The 22,615-nt window shown below is 37.5% G+C and overlaps 1 protein-coding gene across 13 annotated transcripts; it reads right to left on the bottom strand.

The window, feature by feature from the left end:
- Nucleotides 1–629: 629 nt before the first annotated feature.
- LOC142350616 (uncharacterized) lies at nt 630–22,166 on the bottom strand. Of its 13 annotated transcripts, none has more exons than XM_075402512.1 (4): nt 22,065–22,166; nt 20,761–21,128; nt 3,408–3,702; nt 630–981 (listed from the first exon to the last, which is right to left on the bottom strand). In XM_075402512.1, exons 2-4 carry the CDS (start codon nt 20,888–20,890, stop codon nt 759–761), a joined length of 648 nt encoding a protein of 215 aa, XP_075258627.1. In that variant the 5' UTR covers nt 20,891–21,128; nt 22,065–22,166; the 3' UTR covers nt 630–758. The 13 variants fall into 13 exon arrangements, with proteins under 13 accessions (XP_075258627.1, XP_075258623.1, XP_075258624.1 ...); XM_075402508.1 differs by having other exon boundaries at nt 22,014–22,107; XM_075402509.1 differs by having other exon boundaries at nt 20,761–21,122; nt 22,056–22,095.
- Nucleotides 22,167–22,615: the final 449 nt, after the last annotated feature.

The raw sequence follows: 22,615 nt of genomic DNA, 5'->3' as shown, positions 1-22,615 counted from the left end.
AATTGTAGACACTTCTGTCATTTAAGTCTGTAAATTACAGATATATTTTTGAACTATCCTTACGCGGCCAATGTTGAAAAATTGAGTAGTTAGTTCAAAAATGCCTAAAATTAAACATTTTCCACGGATACAGAATCTAAAGAAAGCCTAATTGGTAATTAATTTGGCCGTTATTTTGGCCTGAGGTATGACCATGGTCCAAGAGGCGTGGCCAAATGATTATATTGCTAATTTAATAATCCTTATGTTATAGAAAGATTAAAATCGGAGTGATTTTTATAGAAAAATTAAAATCGGAGGTATCATTTAATGATAGAGTGGTTAAATGATACCTGGGGTGAATATATTGGGGTTAAATGATAAGAGGTTAAATGAATAGGGCTGAAAAAGCGCGACATCACTTAAAATTGCCATAGCACTGTTCACAAGAACAATTAAATCTTTGAATTAAGAAAATTCCGGCAATAACGTGTTAGGCTAATTTTATGCTCAAAATGGTTTTGTTTCCACAAAACGCTATTTTCAATGAAATTGGCAATGTATTCACTGCCTTTTGATCTTCGTTATAAATAATTTGACCAGGTTATCAGCTTCCTTTTCATCCATCAATAACTCGATACTTCAAAAAACAGCAAGAAAATGTAAATTTGATTTTTTGCTTACCTCAATATTAAATGATCAGTTTGGTAGATTTTTTGGATCGAAAATATTTTCATAATTTGAAGCTCTTCACTTTTTACCACCGACGGAGATTTACTCTAGCTGCCATTCCATATCCCTCCATCACCCAACAAATCAAAATCAGTCAGGGGGTATAAATCCCTCAGTGAGAACGCACTCATGGTGAATCCTTTTGGTGGAACACACGATCCGTTCACGTCTTTGGGCCTGGGGAATTCCTCACAGGGAAAGGGCCAGCATACATCTGCAATGTTATCTGCACCCTCAAAATAAATCCGGGAGTTCTCGCCGCAATTTGGTCTTCAGAAAATGTAAACGAATATGTCACTATAAAAGATCACTTTTGGTCACATTTTTTCGGACACATTTTTTAGTCATTTTTAGGAATCTACAATATAAATGACTATAAATCATGAACACTATATAACATGAATCGCTACATAAGTAACCACAAGAAACTTGATTTCGAAAAAAGAGCCCGGTCCGGAAAAAAGCCACTTAACTGTAGCTAAGAAGAGAACATCCAAGGGAAAATAACCTCAGAGAAAAAATATTTAAGAGCTGCTCATTAAGCGCATTTGGCCATGCGCAGCGCGAAGTGACCATGCCTTAGCGGTCCGTGGAACTTACCCAAGTCAAGGATTTTCTCAAAAAAAAACAAACAGAATTTTTAAAATACAAGTCAACGGTTAACTGAGATCTGCAATTTGTATTATTAATACAGCTCTCATAAAAAGCGAAATAATGAATTTAACAATCTATAGAAGAGTCAAAAGTTGAGAAAAATCTAATGCAAAGATGTAATGAGGAGTGTAACTTTTATTATTTCAATCCTTACGAAGAGCGTATTAAGACTAAGTTTATAGCCTTTCACTTTATTATTACACTCTCTTGCTTCTTTCCTCGGAATGTAAGAGTGGAATCAGAATTCCATCCTAATCCCACCTAATTAGAGGTCTGTTAAGGAAAAAAACTGAAACTGGATATGAAACTATCACAACTTAACAAAAGGTCTTTTCTGTGGGGGTTTATTTGATAGAATCCAAGTAACTATGACAACAAATTTAGGATACAAAATTTTTCAGCCTTTACACAATAAACATGACCAGGTCAGGAATTATTCGTTCCAATATTTTGTTCAAAAGTCGAGGAATGTATATGCGAGCTGGCTTTTTTCTTCAGTCAAATTTTTCAATTTTGCTAACGCTTTGTAGAGAAAAAAGGAAAGCACCTTTCTGTAGACCGCAGGATCTAGTTTTAATTTATATAAAAACTATCAGAAATTTGAAAAAGGGGGAACACTTCAAAATTTAAAGTTTGGAAGGAGAAATTGTAAAGAAAAAATACAGCAGGGAGCGGGGGTTGACAGGTCGTGTCGAAAATTGAGAAAAACTAAAGATAGTAAAAAACGCTTACTGTCACGAGCAATTTTTTCAGTTTTCAGCCTCAAAACTAACTATTTGATTGAAAAAAAAATCGATTAGTTCATTTTTTTCTCAAAATTTTGTTTAAACGTCTTTTCACCGATCGCGCTGATTTCTGCCGATTAAAAAGAAAGTATTGTTACAACCGATGTTACTCTCTATGCAACAGAGTTTTTGAAAAACAGACGACTTCAAGCAATTAATAGCTCTCAACAATAATAACTAAAAAACAATAAAATACTTTGAAAATTTAAAAAAAACTAAAAGCAGAAGAATGGATTCTTCTCTAAATTCTAGAGCTGGTTTTGCAAACAGTTCTTCCTATTTCATCAGAATTGAAAATTTCAGTTCTTCAGAACAGCTGAGATGCAAAATCGGCCAGTTTCAAGGAACGAACAACAAATCAACATTATTAATTATTGAAAAGTAAAATTGGAAATCTTTTCTTATCTTTTGTTTGTATTCCCTATATTGTCAGAGCAGATCATTCGAATTAACGTTCTCTAGCAATAGAGAAAATTTTGAGAGTAAGATTTTTTATAGATCGCCAGGTTCCTCAGGTTCCTTGATTGTGATACTCCTCATGAAAAAACGACAACAAAAAAAATCTTGAACAATTAGAAAAAACTTATTTGCTGCAAATTGCTGTTTTAATCATGTTTAAAATCAAAATTGTGTTTTAAAAAACGATTGGCCTATTATACTCATGAAACATCAAAAAATGACAATTTTTTTGGAAAAATGACATAACATATTTTCAAGCATTTCTGTCATTATATAATTACCCATACAATTGTCCCAAGAAGTCCACACCCTGTGTACAAATAAAACAGATAAGAATTGAAGGCACGACGACAAGCCATTGGTAAAGATCTGCTGTCAGTTTGTATTGACCAAAAACTATATATAAAAATGTTTGTACGCTTATGCAATTTTCAAACTCTTAAATTTACAAAAATTAAAAATAGTTAATTCGATAATAAACAATAAAAACAAGTTAATAAAACTAACATAAACACTAAATATATTAATTGTTTATACATAATTCTTAATAAAAACTTCAAACAAATGAAAAAAGAAAATAAACAGAAAAAAATCTCGAATGAATTTCCAAAAATTTAACCAAAATTTGTTGTGTGACAAAGTTTGCTATCTTAAGCAGGATATGACATCTAACTAATTAGCGTTCTACCTTTTGCTAACCGGTTCCACTAATCTATTGCCGTAGTATTGAACACATTATCAGTGAATTTGTCTGAACCAGTTCAGGTGTATTCTAAATTGCAAAAATTTAATAGTGACATATTATCCGGCTTGGCGTATGAACACAAAGATCGACACGGCGGAACAAGTCGAATTTCTCCCTCCTCTGAGGAAATTTCCGTGACATTCAAACACGGTGGCATTATTATAGAGCATATGAAGAAATCCATTTTGTGATACTCTTCAAAACCATAGCTGTAATCACTATTGTAAACTGCATCCAGGTATCCCTCATACAATTCCAAGAACTTGTCGGAATTTGGAAACCATTCCTGAAGTGACTTGTATCCAGTTTTTGTCCATTTGGCCTCGAATGGACATAATGAGCCACTATCTGTCGAAACAACAAAATCAGTAAAATCATTAGGTTTTCTATAATAAGCGCAGATCGAAAAGTTTAAAAAAGATGCAAAAGAGGACACACTGAAGATTGATTTAATGAAATGTTTCCAGGAAAATAGAGGCTAATCAATTTTGAATCCTCTAAGTACCTGAGCAAACAAATTTTTCTACCCAACAGGTCAGCTCCAAAAAGCAACACACTGTCCAAGACGCGCTCTTCTCTAATTAGCAGTTAAATACTACTTCTTAACAATGTCTCTTCGCAGCGCAGCCTAAAGCCTTTTTTGAGGGAAAATTTTTTCTGCTACCGGGCATTTTGGTAATCATCCGACAGTACCAACACTGGATTATCTATGTTCAGACCACCAAGACCAGACTAACACAAAGAATTTTTTAAATGATTCTGGTGCGAATAATGATTACGCACACACTGCCATGGTTTTCCGGAGACAAAAAGTAGATCAAGTATACGAGCAGATAAAACACCTGACCTATTGTAAATGATTTTTAGCACTCTTTCCCCGCTGAATTAGTTGACTTAAACTAGCTCTCAGGAGACCAAATTAGGACGCGAACAAGACGCGAACAGGTTAAAGCGCTACCCAAGCATACACCTTTCGTACTTCATTTTTTTTACTATAGCCTTCGCGGGGCCAGATGACAAATTATTTTCTAAATGGATTTCGGCAAGCAAAATACGTGCCTATATTTTGGGCTAATTTTGCCGCGCGAAATCAAGAGACAGGAATAACGACTGAAATTGAACTGGTGGATGAAAGGGAATGAAAAGTGAATTAGGTGTCAACAAAAGGCGTTAGTGAACAAAAACGTTTGCGGGAGGTAAGGCAGGGGTGAACAAACACTAAACTCAGACGGCGGGAAGTAACAAAATGAAATATGATTAATAAAGAAATGAAGCGCAAATATTTTGAACTAAAATACTGCATCATACTAATTTTACTGCAGTAAATTTACGAATAATGTAGACGTATGACATAACACCTAGAGTTATGATTAAAATTGAAAAATGATGGAATTTAAGAGTATTATTATCTTTACAATATTAATAATTTAACCCCGGCTAAATATGAAATCACAATAATTTTGCTGGTTATGACAGCTAGTGATACATATCAATATACAGTTTAAACAGTTTCCCAATAGCCTATTTAATCCGAATCGTTGTTTAATTCAGCTTTATACACAGTCATTGAAATAATATCGTCGAGTTTTGGGCTAATGTTGGCGCCGAGGTATTGGATTCGCGGATCGGGAGGGGAGACCTGTTCAATGACCAGCAAGATATTTCTTTCTTGTTGAGCTTGTTGCGCTTGCTTGGTTCCAATAACGAATGAGGAAAGTAATTGGACGTTTTCAAAGTCTCAAGTTCGTCGTTTGCGTTTTGGTGGAGTGTTCATTAAAAAATCTGATGACGTTTTGAAGTTTCCGAAACAGTTTGGACTCCCTCTGGCTCGTCTGCTTGTTCATTTTTCAGGAATACGTTTGCCGAATGGGTGGGAATTGAGAGAGGTTGTTCTCTGATGACGGCGATATTGTGAATCTTATGCATACCGCCTTGCATTGCGCGTGCTGTATTTGATTTGGAAAAGGATACTCCGCTGCCTGGTTCACGTCGTGTATGTTCGACTTTAGTATTTCCTTTGATCTTCCGCGTGAACTCTTTAACGTGTTTCTGGATCTTTTCTGCCACAAGTTTTTCTCCGGTACAGAGCCCGCATCTGTTCGCATGAGATTTTATTAGTGTTTGGCGCTCAAGTAGGGTGGCAAATTTGGCGATGTCGCTTTTGCGAGCCGGTCAATGTTGTGGCGCTCACTTTCACGATATTTGAGCCCCGGGCGGGCATCCCGTAGATGCCTTCCAGGTTTTTGCTTTGACCTCTTTTTCCGTGTGTTTTCAGAGCTAGTTTGAGTTGGACAAAGCGTTCAGATAGGGGAATTGGACACAAAAATTTGAACGCTGAAATCGTGATTCGCCGTCCTTGTTGTTTTTTTCCGTTCGTTTGCTTTTGTTTAGTTTTTCAACGAATCAAATGCCCGATGATCATTAAATGGAGCTTCAATTATCTATTAATGTTTTTGGTTACAAAAGTTGTTTATTTGGTTGCCCACAAGACTTTTTGCTTACTTTGAGTGGACTGTACGTGATACACCATGATTATCGTTAAAAGGTCCAAAAAATTTGTTACATTTGCCTTTTTATTTGTTTTTCCAAAGATACATGCTGTAAGGCAATTAAATTGGTTTTGTACGGTCTATTTAAATGTTTTTTACGATTTATTGCTGCTAGAAGGTATATTTCATTGCCCCTTTTCATCAAAAAAATACCCCCTAAATCACTTTGTAATTACTTGTTGGGTTCAGCACAAGGTATATGGGAGGTGAATTGCAAAGCGGGAATCGCTGATTTAAGATTCTTATGATTTGCAATGCAAGGTTTAAAATCTGTTGATTGGGCAATCAATTCACTATCCATGTATGACCATCAATATTGTATAGCCTTACATATCAAGAAACAGGTACCTCGATGACTAGCGTGTATATCATCGATGAGAGCCTCTCGCGGAACATTCGGGATAGCAATTTTCTCATAAATGCACAAGCACCAGGATAACACATATAAGTCCCACCAGTACCAGTGAAAACACAACATTTTATCTTTTAGTCGCTCCTCATTATTGTTTAGGACGCAATCGAGCACTTCTTTCAATACAGCATCTTTGCTAGTGAGAATGGCTATCAAACTTTTTACCTAAGACTTTCCACCACTATATAATAGAACGTTGGGATTTGAGGGCTATTTGTGAGTGGTGTACTGATGTTGAATGAGGCGGCCGGCGAACTGAGTATTGGGGTAGACGGAGGATTTGTGTTATTAGATAGTTCCCCAAATCTTACTCGATTTGATCATCTCTTGTTTTGCTTAGAAGAAATAGCAATTCTATTAATGGAGTTCGTTCGAGATTTATCAGATATCAACTGATTTTTACTAGCAAGTTGGGCAAAAAACTCTCATTTTACTTTTGGTGTTTAGTTTTTTAAAAGTATGATTGGATTAACTATTATTTGCGTTAAATTTTTCTGAAATAATTGCTTTTTGCGCCTAGCGTCAGTGCTATCACTCTTTTTATGGTAGTTAATGTTGATTTCAGATGAATTTTGTCAAGCGAATGCTGTGTTTATTGATATATGCGGCGCAGAGTGCGCAAACTTAAAATTGTTTAACTTGTGACATTGGTAGTTGGTACAGAATTTTGCTGTGCAACGGAAAATGTATGAACAAGCATGTGTGATGACATACCCCTAGAGTTATGAATAAAATTGCACAAGGATGAAATTTTATGAGTAATAGTATATTTACAATATCAACAACTTGTCCCCAGTTAAATAGGTAATAACAAAAAATTTGCTGGTTATGATAGCTAGTGACAGGTAATAATATACAGTTCTAACAATTTTCCAGTAGCACTTTTATGTCGAATCGTTGTTTATTTCAGCTTAATACACAGTCATGGAGATAGAGTCGTCAAATTGTGGGTTGCTGAAGTATCGAATTCGCGGATCGGGAGGGGAGACCTGTCCATTGACCCGCAAGATATTTCTTTCTTCTTGAGCCTGTTCCACTTGTACGGTTTCAATAACGAATGTGGAAAGTGTTTGGACGTTTTCAACGTCCCCAGTTCGTCGATGGCGTTTTGTCGGAGTGTTTGTTAACAAATCTGATGACGTTTTGAAGTTTCCAAAACAGTTTGGACTCCTTCTGGCTCGCTTGCTCGTTCTTTTTTCAGCATTACATTTGCCGCATGGGTGGGATTTGAGAAAAAGGTTGTTTTTTTTGATGACGACATTGGGAATCCTATGCCTACGGCCTTGCATTGCGCGTACTATATTCGATTTGGAGGATTATACTCCTCTGCCGGGTTCACGCTGTTTATGTTTGACTATCGTATCTCTTTGGATTTTCCTCGTGAACTCTTTAGCGTCACGCTGGATCCTTTCTGCCAAATTTTTTTCTCAGTTACAGAGCCCGTTGTCCTCATCTAAATAAATTTTTATAGTATCCTCGTATGAGAGATTAGACAGATTAGGAATAGTACATACTACGTTAAGCGAAAAGTTAGGTTTTTTACCAAATTGCGCTTCGATGCGCATGATTTTTAATATTTTTGTTTTCGAAATTGATGTATCATAATCCCTGGCGCCTGATTTATGATAAACGAATTTGGAGCAAATTTTTCTTCTTTGATACATGCTACTCTAAATGCAGCTCTATAGTCTGTATTAGTCTTTCTGCCAGTCCAATTGCCCAATGATTATTAACTGTAGCCTCAATAATATCTTTTGTTTTTGTTACAAGTACTTTTCTTTGTTGCCCACAAGTCTTTTTGCTTGGTCTAATCGGATTGTACGTGGTACGCCATGATATTCGATACAAATAACCAATAGATTTGTTACATTTGCCTTTTCAATTGTTTTCCCGACGATACATGCTCTAAGGTACTTAGACCGGTCTTTATTGGTCTATTGGAAGGTATTCTACCGTCTACTGCTTCTAGAAAGTACATTTCTTGGCCCTTTTTAATCAAAAACATGCCCTCCCCCAAAATCAATTTGTATTTCCTTGTTCGGCTCAGCACAAAGTAAATGAGAAGTGAAATGCTCAGCGGGAATTGCTGATTTAAGACCCTTAGCAATTGCATTGAAAGGTTTGAGATCTGTTCTTTTAACAATCATTTCACCATTCATGTATGGCCACTAGCTTTGTGTAGATTTACATATCATGCAATAGGTACCCCGATGGCTAGCGTGTATATCATCGATAAGAGACGTTTGGGATAGCAATTTTCTCAATAATGCAGAGGCAACCGGATAGCACATGTAAGTCCCACCAGTAGTAGTGAAAACACAAATATTTCCTGTTTAATCGCTCCCCATTATTGTTTAGGACGCAGTCGTGCTCCTCTTTTAATACAGCATCTTTGCTTGTGAGAAAAGCTATTAAACTTTTACTTAAGACTTCCCCCATTATATAAAAAAAAATTGGGATTCGGGGGCTATTTGTGAGTGGTGTACTGATGTTGGATGAGGCGCCCGGCGATTTGGGTATTGGGATAGAAGGAAGATTTGTGTTTTTGGATTATTCGTCAAATCTTACTTGAGTTGATTTTCGCTTTTTTGCTTGGCTTTTTCAATAATGGAGTTCGTTTGAGGGTTTTAAGATTTCAACTGGTTTTTACTAGCAAATTGAGCAAAAAAACTGATTTTACATTTGCTGTTTGGCTTTTAAAATTAAGATTGGAATGTCTATTATTTTGCGGGAAATTGTTGTGAAGTAAATGAATTTCTCGCCAAGCGTCTGAGCTATAATTCTTATAATGGGTAGTTAAGATTGACTTCAGATGGATTTCGTCGAGCCAATGCTGTGCTAATTGGTATTTGTGGCGCAGAATACGCATACAAATGTTTGAATGTAGACTGGCAGTTGTTACAGAAAATTGCTGATTGGGTTAAGAACTTGCTTAGTTTTATGCACTGAAATTTGCCCAGATTTGTTTAATATGTTTATTTGCGGTGCGGGACCATGTGTTTTAAGTAAAGAATGTAACTGGGGTAAGAAAATTATTGATTTCAATTCTATGGACTTTGCGGACGCAAAAATTAGTTGTAATTTTGAGACTAGAAATTACTTATTATAGCAGATACTTCTTTGGGATTTTGGTTCGGACGTCAAGAAAAAAAATCCACAGGACCCATTTTTGCACCTGGCATGTGTTGAAGTGGAAATTTATATGGCCAAAGTCTATCAACCCACCAAATTAGATGGCTGTTATAGAATTAGTTGGAACGGTTATCCTTAAGTACAGAAAGTAATGCTCTATGATCAGAACTTAGTTTAAATTGTTGTCCGCAAATGTACTTTTTAAAAAATTTGACAGACCAAACTACTCATACCAATTCGCAACCATTTACGTTGTACGGTTCTCAGCAAGATTTTGAAAATCAAGACGTAAAAGCAGTAGATTTCAACCCTTCTACTGTTAACTGTTCCAGAGCTGCTTTGAGGTCGTCACATTTTACTCGGATTTCGACCATTTCAGTGATCAAATTCTGTAGCTTTCGCGATGCAATTTTTAATATCCTCAAAACAGTTTTCGTGTGTTTCAGTCCACAAAAACTTCACTAAACTGCGTAGTAGGGGACGCAACTGACCACCTAATTGGGCAAGATTTGGAAAAAATTTTGCTTATGTAATAAAATGAACTAAGAAATTATCAAAACTCTTTTAAAAAAATTTACAAGTGACAAAATAGCGGATTTTTTGCATTCAATAGGCAAAAACTCTGTGCGTGAATTGTGATAGCCAAACCAATCTTTTTTCTTTTTTCAGAGTTGCATTTAGGTAAATTTAAATTGAGGTTTTCCTCATCTATGGACGGACACAGTCAAAGATATATTTTTTGTGCTCGTCTTCTGTACCTTTGGTATTTATTAAGATGTCCTCTAAGAAGCAGTAAGTTTTTTCTTTAAATCCGATCACAGTATATTTTATTGCCTTTCGGGATTCTACTGGTACATCAGCAAGGCCATAAAATCAAGTTTGAAATCTGTATTTGAATTTACATGTCATATCGCCGCTAATAATATTAAAGTTACAAAAGTTAGCAGTTTCAGAGTGTAGATTAAGTTGGCTATAAGCATAATTAAGATCTATTGTTGAAACGTATGTGGTGATTTGGGGTGCGGCATCCATAATTTGTGGAGATACTGATACGATTAACGTTTCTAAGTTTGGCATTTGGTGTTAATTTTGAGAATGGCTTTATTAAGAACTTCAGACTCCACTGCTAACTTTATTGTTCTTAACGTTGGCTACAATGTAAGAAATAAAGTACCGATGTGGAGAACTTGTTTGTCTAACTATATTGTTCTCATCAAGTTCAAGGTCTACTTTATTTAGTTAGTCAATGAGAAACCGCATTCCTTTTGGATGTCTTAGTTGAAAGTGTTTATGCACCTACGCAGTTTCGATTTAGCTTTAGAAGTTCTTGATCTTCCAATGCGAGCTATAAGGTTAGGAAACTGTTTTGCTCCCTGTTTTTTATTTCAAAATAGGCTGTATTATTGTTCACTTGGTTACCTTTTGTACATGGAAGCTGTGTAACAGCAAGTCGGATATAGTAAAAAAAAAATTGCGGCGAATTAAGGGCTACAGTCCGTCTGCCACAACTGTGAACTCTGCAAGTGGGACATGACGGCCGTTGTTTGTCATCGTGGTACAAACTTCTCTTTTTTTCTGGATTGGCGCAATTGAGAGATCGTGCGCAATTGAGATTTGATTTCTTTGCTCAACCAGAATGCTTGCAGGTTAATTTATACCACTCGCGTTGCCCATGACTTTTCTAAAAAACTGCATGTGATTCTTGAAGTAACTTGTAGGGTAAAGGAAATATTCCCTATTTTGATTGGCATGATCTAAGGTTGAATTTTTTTTGTTACCACCATCGATCGTAGCCACCATGTTGTCATCCCTGCTACTATAGTCTGACTGGTGCAGTCCTTTACCTGATGATGATTGCACTAAACTTACCGAGTCATCCGTTGGGCTTTCTTCTTCTAATGTATTTACTGATTTTTTATTTCGAATTGAGACAATGCTTATTTCGGTTTTCTACAAACCTTTGCGAAAATATTCATTATGCCGCAGTCATTGCATGTCCCACCACAAGCAAAAAATTTGTCCTTGTTACCTGGGATCCAAACTAATCAGCAATTTCGGCATTGAAAATTCTTCTGGGGTTTGGGTCGACTGCTTTTATAACGGCTGCTCTCCTATCAAAGTCAAGGAAAACTTTACACCGCCCAGTTCGTTTCAGCGGTTTCAAATCTGTCCGGATATTGTATTTTTGCAGTTAACTTTTGTGAACTGTATTATCCGCTATACTGTAGAATACCGTTGCATTACTTATTGCTCAATTACTCTTGATAACCAATTATACAGCTTTGCTGTTATAACAAACTTGTTTCTCTCAGAATAACAAAAAAATTCAAATTGAAACAATCAAATTTTTGTTGAGTTCTTTGTTAATAACTCAAGTTAAAAACCGAATTTAGGAATTCCCGTTAATTCCCGTTAATTCCTGTACAATCACTAATATGATCTACAGAAACAAGACACGATAACAAGTAATTTACCGCTCAAGAAAGTGTGCTTCAATACGCACTTTATGTCAGTTTAATAAGACAAATTACCAAGTTTCAACTGATTTTTGGGTAGTTTTTCAAGCTCTTTTTATGCTGCTAGTCACGTGGATTTACATGTCAAATTCAACTGTTGATTGGTTGTAGATAATAATGTCGACAGAATGTGAACACTTTTCCATAACGTCATTTTTTCAGTGTAAATTTGATGTCATGGGAAGTTTGTTAACCATGTAGAAGTTTTGTCGAATATTCTGTATCAATAACAGGTTGATTCGCAATCCAATCGCAGAGAATCTGATGCAATAATGTTAAGTCGTAGTATTGTTTTGCTGGTGGTTGAGGTAGTTCGAGTTTGAGTTATACTTCATGAATGACGATTGTGTATTAATAATAGTTGCTAAATATAAATGTTGAACAAAATGACCAAATCCGTTTGGCTTCGATAGAATGTAGTATTAAATTTCGCATGTCATACTATTCTAGCTTTAAGGCTTGAAATGACCTTGAAGCGCTATTCATTTTGATTTCTGATTTGTTGAGCTCAGCCGCAATATCGCCGGCCCTGTATTCTATCGCGAAAACATCTTTTCCAGGTAGTACTGGGGCGAGCTTCACTACTGGTCTCTTGTACACTCCGTCGTTCGTTCGAACTATAGCTGATCGAATCACACCGTCAGACCCATCGATGGTCTCCGCAACTCGACCTAGATTGTAATATCCACGCTTATCGCTGTATTCAATCAACCAAACGAGATCGCCTTCTTTAAGGGTTTCGTTCGCCGTAGATCGCCATTTTTTGCCGATTATTCAGAGTTGGCAGATATTCTTTACGAAATCTGTCCCATATGAGATTTGCATAGGCTTGAGTTTGTCGAAAGAGCTTTCGATGATCAACAAATTCTTCCGCACATGGTAGATAGGGTAAGCAAACGTTCCTGTTGCCAAGCAAAAAGTGATTGGGAGTCAATGCTTCTAAGTCATTAACATCTGAACTGACTGGAGTCAAAGGTCTCGCATTCAAAGTCTGCTCAACGATGCACATCGTGGTTGAAAGAACGTCCTCGGTGACTGATCTGTTCCCCAACACTGCATACATTGCTTTCTTGCAACTTCTCACCAACCGCTCCCATACTCCTCCAAAGTGAGGTGCTGCGGGTGGGTTGAACTTCCATCTGATCCCTCGTTGAATTAGATGTTCTTCGATCCCCTCTTTGTTCCATGCCGCAACATACTCCGCAAACTCTCTTTCAGCTCCAACAAAGTTTGTTCCGTTGTCACTGATGATTGTACTTGGTTTGCCTATTCGGGCAATTAATCTCATTTTTGCATTGAGACAACTGTCTGTGTCCAACTTAGGTACCACTTCTATATGCACCGCTCTCATAGTTAGACAAGTAAAGAGACAACACCATCGCTTTTCATTTCTTCGCCCAATCTTCACAATGAAAGCGCCAAAGTATTCGACTCCAACATTTGTAAAGGCTGTTGAAGCATCTAGCCGCTCTTCGGGTAGACCTGCCATTACTGGTGCTATCGTTTGTGCTCTGCCTTTTCTGCAGGTAATGCACTTGTTCTTGATTGATCTTAAGGCGTTCCGTATGCCTAGGATCCACATCTTTTGCTGAACAATGTTTCTCACATGCTCAGTGCCTTCGTGTTGATTGTCCTTGTGCTCGTTTCGCAAGAATAATTCAATCGCACGATGTTTCCAATGTAACAGTATTGGATGCTTTGCATTGAAGTCCAACTGACTTTTTCCTATTCTGCCTTTGGCTCGAATAAGTCCTTCATCATCCAGGAAGGGGGAGAATTGTAGAATTTTGCTGACTTTTGGAATTTCCTTTTCAGCTTTGAGAGATTTCATCTCTTCACCAAACTGTTCTTGTTGTAGTAACTTGAAGATTGTTGCTTTTGCTTTTTCTCTTTCTTCAATGTTGACTACGAGTGTTGCAGGTTTGTCTTTGTTCAATGCTCGCTGTACGTATGCCACTGTATTTACTAGTCTGTTAAAAATACTGAATCGTTCCCACTGAATAACAGCTTTCTTTTCTTCAGCCTGTATCATGAATACTGATGAGGCTATATTCTCTTCATCTGATGCAAAGATTAGGTTCACCTGCTCTGGCCATTCACTTTCTGGTCGTTTTAGCCAAACCGGCCCAGTGAGCCACTCACTTCTCTTGAGTTCTTCAATGTTGATTGCTCTGGTACCAATGTCCGCTGGGTTGTTGATACCGCTCACATGTTTCCACTGTGAAACATCAGTTGTATCTAGTATCTCAGCTACCCGATTGGCCACAAACACTTGTTGTTTACGATGGGAACTGTGTACCCACTGCAGTACCGTAGTTGAGTCTGACCAAAAACTGCAACTATTTATCTTCATTTCATGTTCCTTGACTATCTGTTCTTTCAACCTCACTGCCATGACTGCCGCTTGCAACTCCAATCGTGGTATTGAAAGATGCCTCATCGGTGCCACTCTGCATTTTCCAATAACAAATGCTAAGTCCGCTGAGTGTTCTTTTGGTTGTGAACGTAGATAAGCCACTGCACACATCGTGTCTTCAGATGCGTCAGCAAACACATGTAGCTCAGTTTTATCCCTCTCTCCGTTGAAGTATCTTCTATCGATGCTTGTTTCAGCCACTATTGGAAGTTGTTCTTTCCATCTCAGGAATTCTTCTTCTTCACTAGGCTCCACTTCGTTGTCCCAATGTTGTCCATTCTTAGTCCAGATGCCTTTCAGAAGTCGTCTCATATGAACACTGAACGGAGCAAACAATCCGATCGGGTCGAATACTGAAGATACCAGTGACAGAATCTTCCTCTGGGTTATAGGTGCTTCAACTTCCTTGTTTGTACCTCTGCATGCTTGAAGACTGTCATCAGTAACGGTTCATTGTAGTCCTAGCACTGAGGATCCCTCCGTATTGGGTTCCACTTCGACTTGCTTTGTGTTGCTGATTGACTTCAAGTCCTCTGGGATTGCTTCGGTAACTGCCTCGTTGTTGCTTATCCACTTCTTCAATTCAAATCCATGTCGTGAGAGAAGAGGTTGTAGTTGATTGAAGACTTCAATTGCTTCTTCAGAGGTTTCTACCGATTTGATGAAATCGTCCATGTAGAAGTTGTTTTGTATTGCCTTTGCTGCAATCGGATACTCTTTTTCGTTGTCCAGTCCCACTCGCTTGAGAGCATAGTTTGCACAAGTTGGAGAACTTTTAGCTCCAAATACGTGACGCTGATATTCGTATATCTGAACAGGTTCGTTAGTTCTTGGACGCCATAAGAATCTCAAGCAACTTCTGTCCTGTTCGGGAACTTGCACTTGTAGAAACATCGATTCGATGTCAGCTGTCAGGGCTATTGGTCCTTCACGGAATCTGAACATTGTTCCAATCAACCCATGTAGCAGATCAGGTCCTGCTAGTAGCTTATCATTAAGGCATACTTCTTTGTACTTTGAGGCAGCATTGCAAACACGTCTTACTTTGCCAGGCTTGTTCGGGTTTAGCACTGGATGGTGCGGCAAATACCATTCTTTCCCGAAAGTGCCTTTCTTTTCGGACTCGTCCAATATCTTAACGAATCCTTTTTCTACCTCTGTATGTATTGACTGTTGATACAAATTCTTCAGGTTTGGGTCCCTTTGGAATCTTCGCTCCAGTGAGTAAAGCTGACCCAAGGCTGAGCTGTAGTTGTTCGGTAGGTTCGGCTCTGGTTCACTCCACAGCATTCCCACTTCGTACCGCTCGCCTGTGAACTTTGTCGTACTCTCTAGCATCTTGTGTGCCTGCAGTTCCTTTTTTGACTGACTGACGACGTTGATTTTGGAAGCATAGGTTTCTATGTCCCACCAGGTTCTCCGCCACTTTCACATCTACAGTGAAGGCGAAATGACAAACATTTTGTCTTCTTTTGCCCGCCATGGGTCCACTGACTACCCATCCTAGCTCTGTTAGAACGGCGAAAGGTTCACTTCGTGTTCCTATCTTACAGTCCAATGGGCGTTGTAGCTCATAAGCATCTTGACCAAGGATGATGCCAACTTCCATCAAGTTGAAGCTTTTGTTGGCTAAAACACTCAAGTGGTTGAAGGTTTGCTTCAGCTTGTTGTAGTTGTAGTTTGTGTTTCCCAAGGAGATTGACGGGTGTGCAAACGCTTCGATTGAATGCACCTTTGAATGTAGTCCCTTTATTTTGAGAGGAACCCTTTCTGTCTTCAGATCCTTCGTTCCGTGTATGCCAGCTATGTTGAGCGTCACACCGGTGCCTTGGGCCCGTAACTTCTCTTGCACACTTTGATCGATGAATGAAACCGTTGATCCACTATCGAGGAAAGCATATGTGTCTAGCCTGTTGCCACCGCTCTGTATTGAGACAGGAACTATCTGAAGAAAACTAGTAACTTCGTTACTCTGGTTGATTGTTGCTGCGCTTACGTTGACTGCTTGATTGCCCTCGTCCATTTGGTTTTCTGAGTGTAGCAATCGGTTGTGCTTCTTGATGCATCCATTGATGCCGCACGCATTGACTTTACAATCTTTGATTGCATGTCCTTTACCTAGACATCCGTAACATAAGCGTTGCTTTCTCACTGCTGCGTACCGATCATTCACACTCATGTTCCTGAATAGCGGACAGTTCCATATTTTATGAGTGCCAACAGCTAGCGGACAGTGATCACTTTGCGTTTGCTTCGTTTCTTTAACGTTGGAACTTGCGCTGAAGTTCGACGTTTTCGAGAACCGTTTGTCTCTATTTGTGCTTCTTCGGTCTTCTTCTCTTCGCTCTCCCTTGAAAGCTGAAAACCCTTCGTTAGAAGGTTGTCGATTCTGCTGGCCCAGTCAGAGACATCTCTCTTCTTGGGTGTCCAGTTAGAGGGTGATTTGTCTCGAGCACTGGTTGATTGGGAACGAGCATCATCGTTCTCTAATGCTGTTCTCTTCACTTTGCGCTCTAGCTCACGCTCTTCCTCCAGCAGTTGATGCTTGGTTTCCAGTTCCTTCATTTGCATTTCCAGCTCTAGCCTCCTCCGCTCAAACCGTGCTTGTTCGAGTCGCATCTTGGTTTCGAATTCGATAGCAAATTTCTTCATCTTTCCTCTCGCCTTTGCTTTGCTGAAGATATTTCCGAAGCATTCTCCGTCTCTTGGCCGCTTGCTGTTGCTCCATTTTGCACTGTTTGAGCAACTGGGTTGTCCGTTGGGTAGTTTTTGTTGCCCTCAATGTCGTTCATTGCTTGGGTTGCGTTGCTTTGCTCGGCATTCATTTCTGGTTGCGTGCCTTTGCTTATATATGCAAGCCAATGATAGTCCAAACTTGCTTTGCACTTTCTTGCTTTTTCAGATGCTCTTCAACGAAATTTGCTTGGTAGGGCACAAGCTTGTTTCGACGCTGCAGTTGCTTGGGTACTTCTTCCTCTAGGATGTGGACAATCTGTTGATAGAGGACCTTTAGTTTGTTGGGTCGATCTGAATCTTCAATTATTTTGTAGCCAAGCCTTCTTTTAGTGTTAACTTCTTCCACTAACTCTTGAAGCATCTTATCGTACCTGTGAGCTGTTGATTGAAGCTCGTCTCTGCTGGTTGTGCTTGACTTGCCTGGTTGCTGTTCGCTTTTGCTTTGTTGGTTTCCTTTGAGCAGGGTTCGCACTTCAATTTCTTTATTGAATTTCACTCTTCTGTTCGCCTCGCTGGCCTGTTGGTGTTGATTTGCTTGATTCTCTTTGGGAGGTGCCTTCGGCACTCTTTTCATCAGATTGGACAGCAATTTACCTTCCACTGTCCGGGTCGGCGGACCAAATGTAACGGCTGCTCTCCTATCAAAGTCAAGGAAAACTTTACACCACCCAGTTCGTTTCAGCGGTTTCAAATCTGTCCAGATATTGTATTTTTGCAGTTAACTTTTGTGAACTGTATTATCCGCTATACTGGAGAATACCGTTGCATTACTTGTTGCTCAATTACTCTTGATAACCAATTATACAGCTTTGCTGTTATAACAAACTTGTTTCTCTCAGAATAACAAAATAATTCAAATTAAAACAATCAAATTTTTGTTGAGTTCTTTGTTAATAACTCAAGTTAAAAACCGAATTTAGGAATTCCCAATCCTACAAATTGTAGCCCTATAACTTGGCTATAACTATACAAAGTTTCAATCTTCTGCAGTCAGCAGTTGTAAAACGGTAAGTCTTACCAGTTGGAAATCTGACAATAATAATATTCTTCTAACTTTAATGTTAGCAAGTCTCTCTATTGGTTTCAGTAACACCAATTTCGAACTAGAGTAGGCTTCGTTAAAGCCAGTAAGAGAAACTGACTTTATGCTTTGCACAAAGTTTCTCTTACTTAGGAACTTCGTTCCTCAGAAAGAAAGTTTTGAGAATATCAAAGTTAATTCTCTTTTCACAAGTCAAAATAAAGTTAAAACTGTACAATCACTAATATGATCTACAGAAAAAAGACACGATAACAAGTAATTTATCGCTCAAGAAAGTGTGCTTCAATACGCACTTTATGTCAGTTTAATAAGACAAATTACCAAGTTTCAACTGATTTTTGGGTAGTTTTTCAAGCTCTTTTTATGCTGCTAGTCACGTGGATTTACATGTCAAATTCAACTGTTGATTGGTTGTAGATAATAATGTCGACAGAATGTGAACACTTTTCCATAACGTCATTTTTTCAGTGTAAATTTGATGTCATGGGAAGTTTGTTAACCATGTAGAAGTTTTGTCGAATATTCTGTATCAATAACAGGTTGATTCGCAATCCAATCGCAGAGAATCTGATGCAATAATGTTAAGTCGTAGTATTGTTTTGCTGGTGGTTGAGGTAGTTCCAGTTTGAGTTATACTTCATGAATGACGATTGTGTAGTAATAATAGTTGCTAAATATAAATGTTGAACAAAATGACCAAATCCGTTTGGCTTCGATAGAATGTAGTATTAAATTTCGCTTGTCACACTATTCTAGCTTTAAGGCTTGAAATGACCTTGAAGCGCTATTCAATTTGATTTCTGATTTGTTAAGCTCAGCCGCAATATCTTTGGAAACTATTTGGTAGTTGACCAATTCGCGGAACAGGTGCTAGTTTGGTTTTGGATCGCGCTTAAGCTTGCCGGGACAAGCGTTTTGTTAAGTGCTTGGATTTGCTTTTGATTTCGCATCTCCATTTCCATAGTGATAGCTAGCTCAAGGGCCTTGGCCTTTTTGGGTTCCACCGTTTGTTTCAGCAGATCTTTTTGGATCTCTGCGTCAATTTTATTTGTTACAAAAACATCTCTGAGCTATAATTTGAACTAAAATACTACATCAAATTAATTTTATTACACTAAATTAATGAATGGTGTACACGTATGAAAAGACTCGTGATTCAAAAGTTCTCATTAGTCTTATAATGGGGCTGCAACTCTGCGGATTGAATAGTCTAATCAAGGCTCTCTTCGGAAATTCATAATCATAACGGAAATCAGTCGATGACAAGGTTCTAGAATGTGCTCTGAAGAGACTGTCATGATGAGATTTGAATCCGATCATGCAATGTCTGGATTGAGCTCTGATTACATTCAGACAACAGAACCAAGGCCAGGCTTTTGGCCAGACCCACCTGTACATGTAGAAGCATCCAACAGCACCTATCATTTATTCGTTTCACTTTTTGAACGTTTTTTTTTTTTTAATTTTAGTTAAAAAACCGCCAGTTTAGTCTTTTCTGTTTTACGAAGCCGCATTTTTGTACACCTAAGAAAACAGTAAAGTTCAAAAAAAATCAAAGTTTTGTTTCTGTAAATATTGATCGACATTTTTCTTATTTCAAAATAGACAGTTACTTCAGCCAGATCGATTCAAATAACAATAAAATAGCAATTTTAAACCAACAAAAAGCGTTACAAATGCTGAAAAATCTACATAATTTTGTTTTACTTATCATAATTAAACCAAAAATTCTGTAGGATCGTATCAATTACAGGATGACGCACAAAGGATTGGTCTACGGGAAGGGGAGGGGGTCAAATAGCTTTCACGAATTTATGAAACATACGCAAATATTTGTGAATAACTCTTACATGGGAAACTTGTCAATACACTTCTTCAAGCAAACAATCAATTTTTACTTTACTTTTTACTCCTACAAAATACACTTTAATTTTCTTCTTGCTGTTGAAATTGATGCTCCTCTCAAGCCACACCTCTCAGAGTCGTGAACGTATAGTTATGGTAATCAAGAGCTCATGTAAAAACCTAGTCTGTAATTTTTACTTACATTTGAGAGCAAATTTGGTTTAAATTCTGCTATCTCCCAGATTATTGGGCATATAATTTTTACGCTCTCACGCCCACGTGCTAATTTTTACGTAGTGATTTGCTATATAACAAGACTTAATTTTTAATTGGTGGCGTAAAAAACACGGGAGGGGAACAGAGTAGATCCTAACTTTGCATGAATTTGCTTTTCTCGAATGTTTTCAAGTAATTTTGACTAAGTAAATTTGAATAAGATATATTGATATTTGCTCCAAAACTAATAAATTCTTAAATGCATTTAAAAATGTGCCGATAACCGACAGTCTTCAGGGCGCGAAAAATGAAAAATTTCATATAGTCAAATATTTCTGCTCAAATGAGCGTTTTGATTTTTTTTTCTCGTTGGAAGGATTGGTATTTCAACATCAGTACAATACTCAAAAAGGTATCCTTTGAAATTTTTTAATTCAGTGTTTAGTGAAAAGAGTTAGGATTCATTGAAGAGATAAAAACATGAGCATTTTAACTTATTTTTACTGTTAATTCAAAACTGCATTGCAATTGACGCTACTTACGTGAGCCGAAGTTTGAGCGCTGTTCATTTTTCTCAACACATTCTCCGGTAAACGGCTGACCGAATTCAGATTTAAAATCAGCTGATGCTAACAAGAAATAAGAGTAGATGATAGTAATTGACAACATCATGTCAATATAATTTCAATTGAAACACAATAAGAAATAATTAGCCAGGTACGGAACAAAATGAACAAGATAAACTGTAATCGCTGAGCAGAGAAAATTTAAAATGACTTCAAATTAATGATCGTTATTTCTATGTTGAAAGTAACTTTTATGCGATGGAATCGACTTCAGAGATAAAGTAATTCGCTGAGTGTTACTTTAAGGTGTTTCTGCTTTCCACTATGTTTACCACTCCCTAGGACTTTTTTCGGATATTTTTTACCTGTTTTTTCGGCAATTTTTGACATTTTTCACGACTATTGTTGACGTATTTTTGAGTCTAAAAGCAAAATTGCGGAAATCAGTCTGGCAAGCAAAAATCAGAATTGGCAAAAGTCCGGTCATTGTAAAAACAGGATGAAAGAACGTCTTCGAGTAAAAAAAAAGTGACATGAATCAGTCTATGATTCAGTAATGATGAGTAATTGCATTTATATTGGCCCAGTACTGAAGTGCACTTAGAGTAAGGTGCAGGCTGTTTTCCGCTACAAAAATAAAACAGGTTAGACAAAAACAAAACCAGATTAAACTGAAAAAAATGGCTACTGAGATTTTACTATAAATTATAAATATAAGTTAAGTCGTAGTTTGGTGATGCTGATCAAACTAAGGAAGCTGTTGTTTTTTTCATAAACAAGCGGCACCGTGCATAATTATCGAGGTGCATAATTATCGTGCATAATTATCGAGGAGTACCGTGCATAATTATCGAGGTTTATCAAATTTCGATTCACACTGATTTGTCATTTTAATTGCAATTATTATGGCAAACGAAAAACAAAAAAACTTAAGAGACATTTACAATAAATTGGCCGTAAAAAGTCTTACGAAAATTTACTTTTTCTACTTGAGCTTTTGTGCTCTGTTTGAAAGTGTTCAGACTCTTCTGACATCTAGCTTCAGGTGAAATTTATTTCAAGGGTTTATCTGATAACAAAAATTTTTATAAAATCTGCTAAAAAATGAGTTCGTTTTGGGCAATCTTGATTTTCAGTTATATTCAAAACTTCATTCAAGACAAACACCTATACCCTGGATACACTAATGTTTTGTTTTTGAACTTGGTATGATAGCTCCAATGACAAACCCAATGGTATTGTGTCAAAAATTAAGGTTCAAAAATTTTAACAGATAATACTAATTGAATGATTTTGGCATGAATTTCAGTAACGTCTGTTGACCAATTGAGATAAGACAAACCTTCAGCAAATGATCGCTCTGTTAATCAAACAGTGGGTGGTTCGAGTAACAGCATTGCTGGCAACAGTTGAGAAACAATCAGGGTTTAGCAGAAAGTAGAATCTCTAGGGCACAAGAGGTCAATTGCAATTTTGCGTACATAAAACAGGCTTGAATTTTCGCCATAAATTCCCTCGATTTTTTGATAGACGGGAGTGGGGTGGGTTCAAGGTTGATCAAAATTTAGGAAGGGGATTTTTTTTGATCGTAACAGGTAAATTGATGTAAGCTAATCCCACTTCAAAGCTAATCCACTTCCAAATTATGAAATCCTATTCAACCTTAATACAGCTGATGTATGCATGCGATAAGTAAAACATTAAATTTCCATGCATAATTACTAATTTGGTGATTAGCAACATTCGTTCTAGGCTCTTTCCTCAAGTTCAGGCTCAAATCATATATTATTAAGGGAAACAAAAACGATTATTAAGCAACTTTTTTGTCAAA

The sequence above is a fragment of the Convolutriloba macropyga genome, chromosome 12, assembly GCF_964194025.1.
Source record: "Convolutriloba macropyga chromosome 12, txConMacr16.3, whole genome shotgun sequence".
Taxonomy (NCBI): domain Eukaryota; kingdom Metazoa; phylum Xenacoelomorpha; order Acoela; family Convolutidae; genus Convolutriloba; species Convolutriloba macropyga.
The sequence above is the reverse complement of the archived record's forward strand: the minus strand, read 5'-3'. Positions and strand labels throughout refer to the sequence as shown.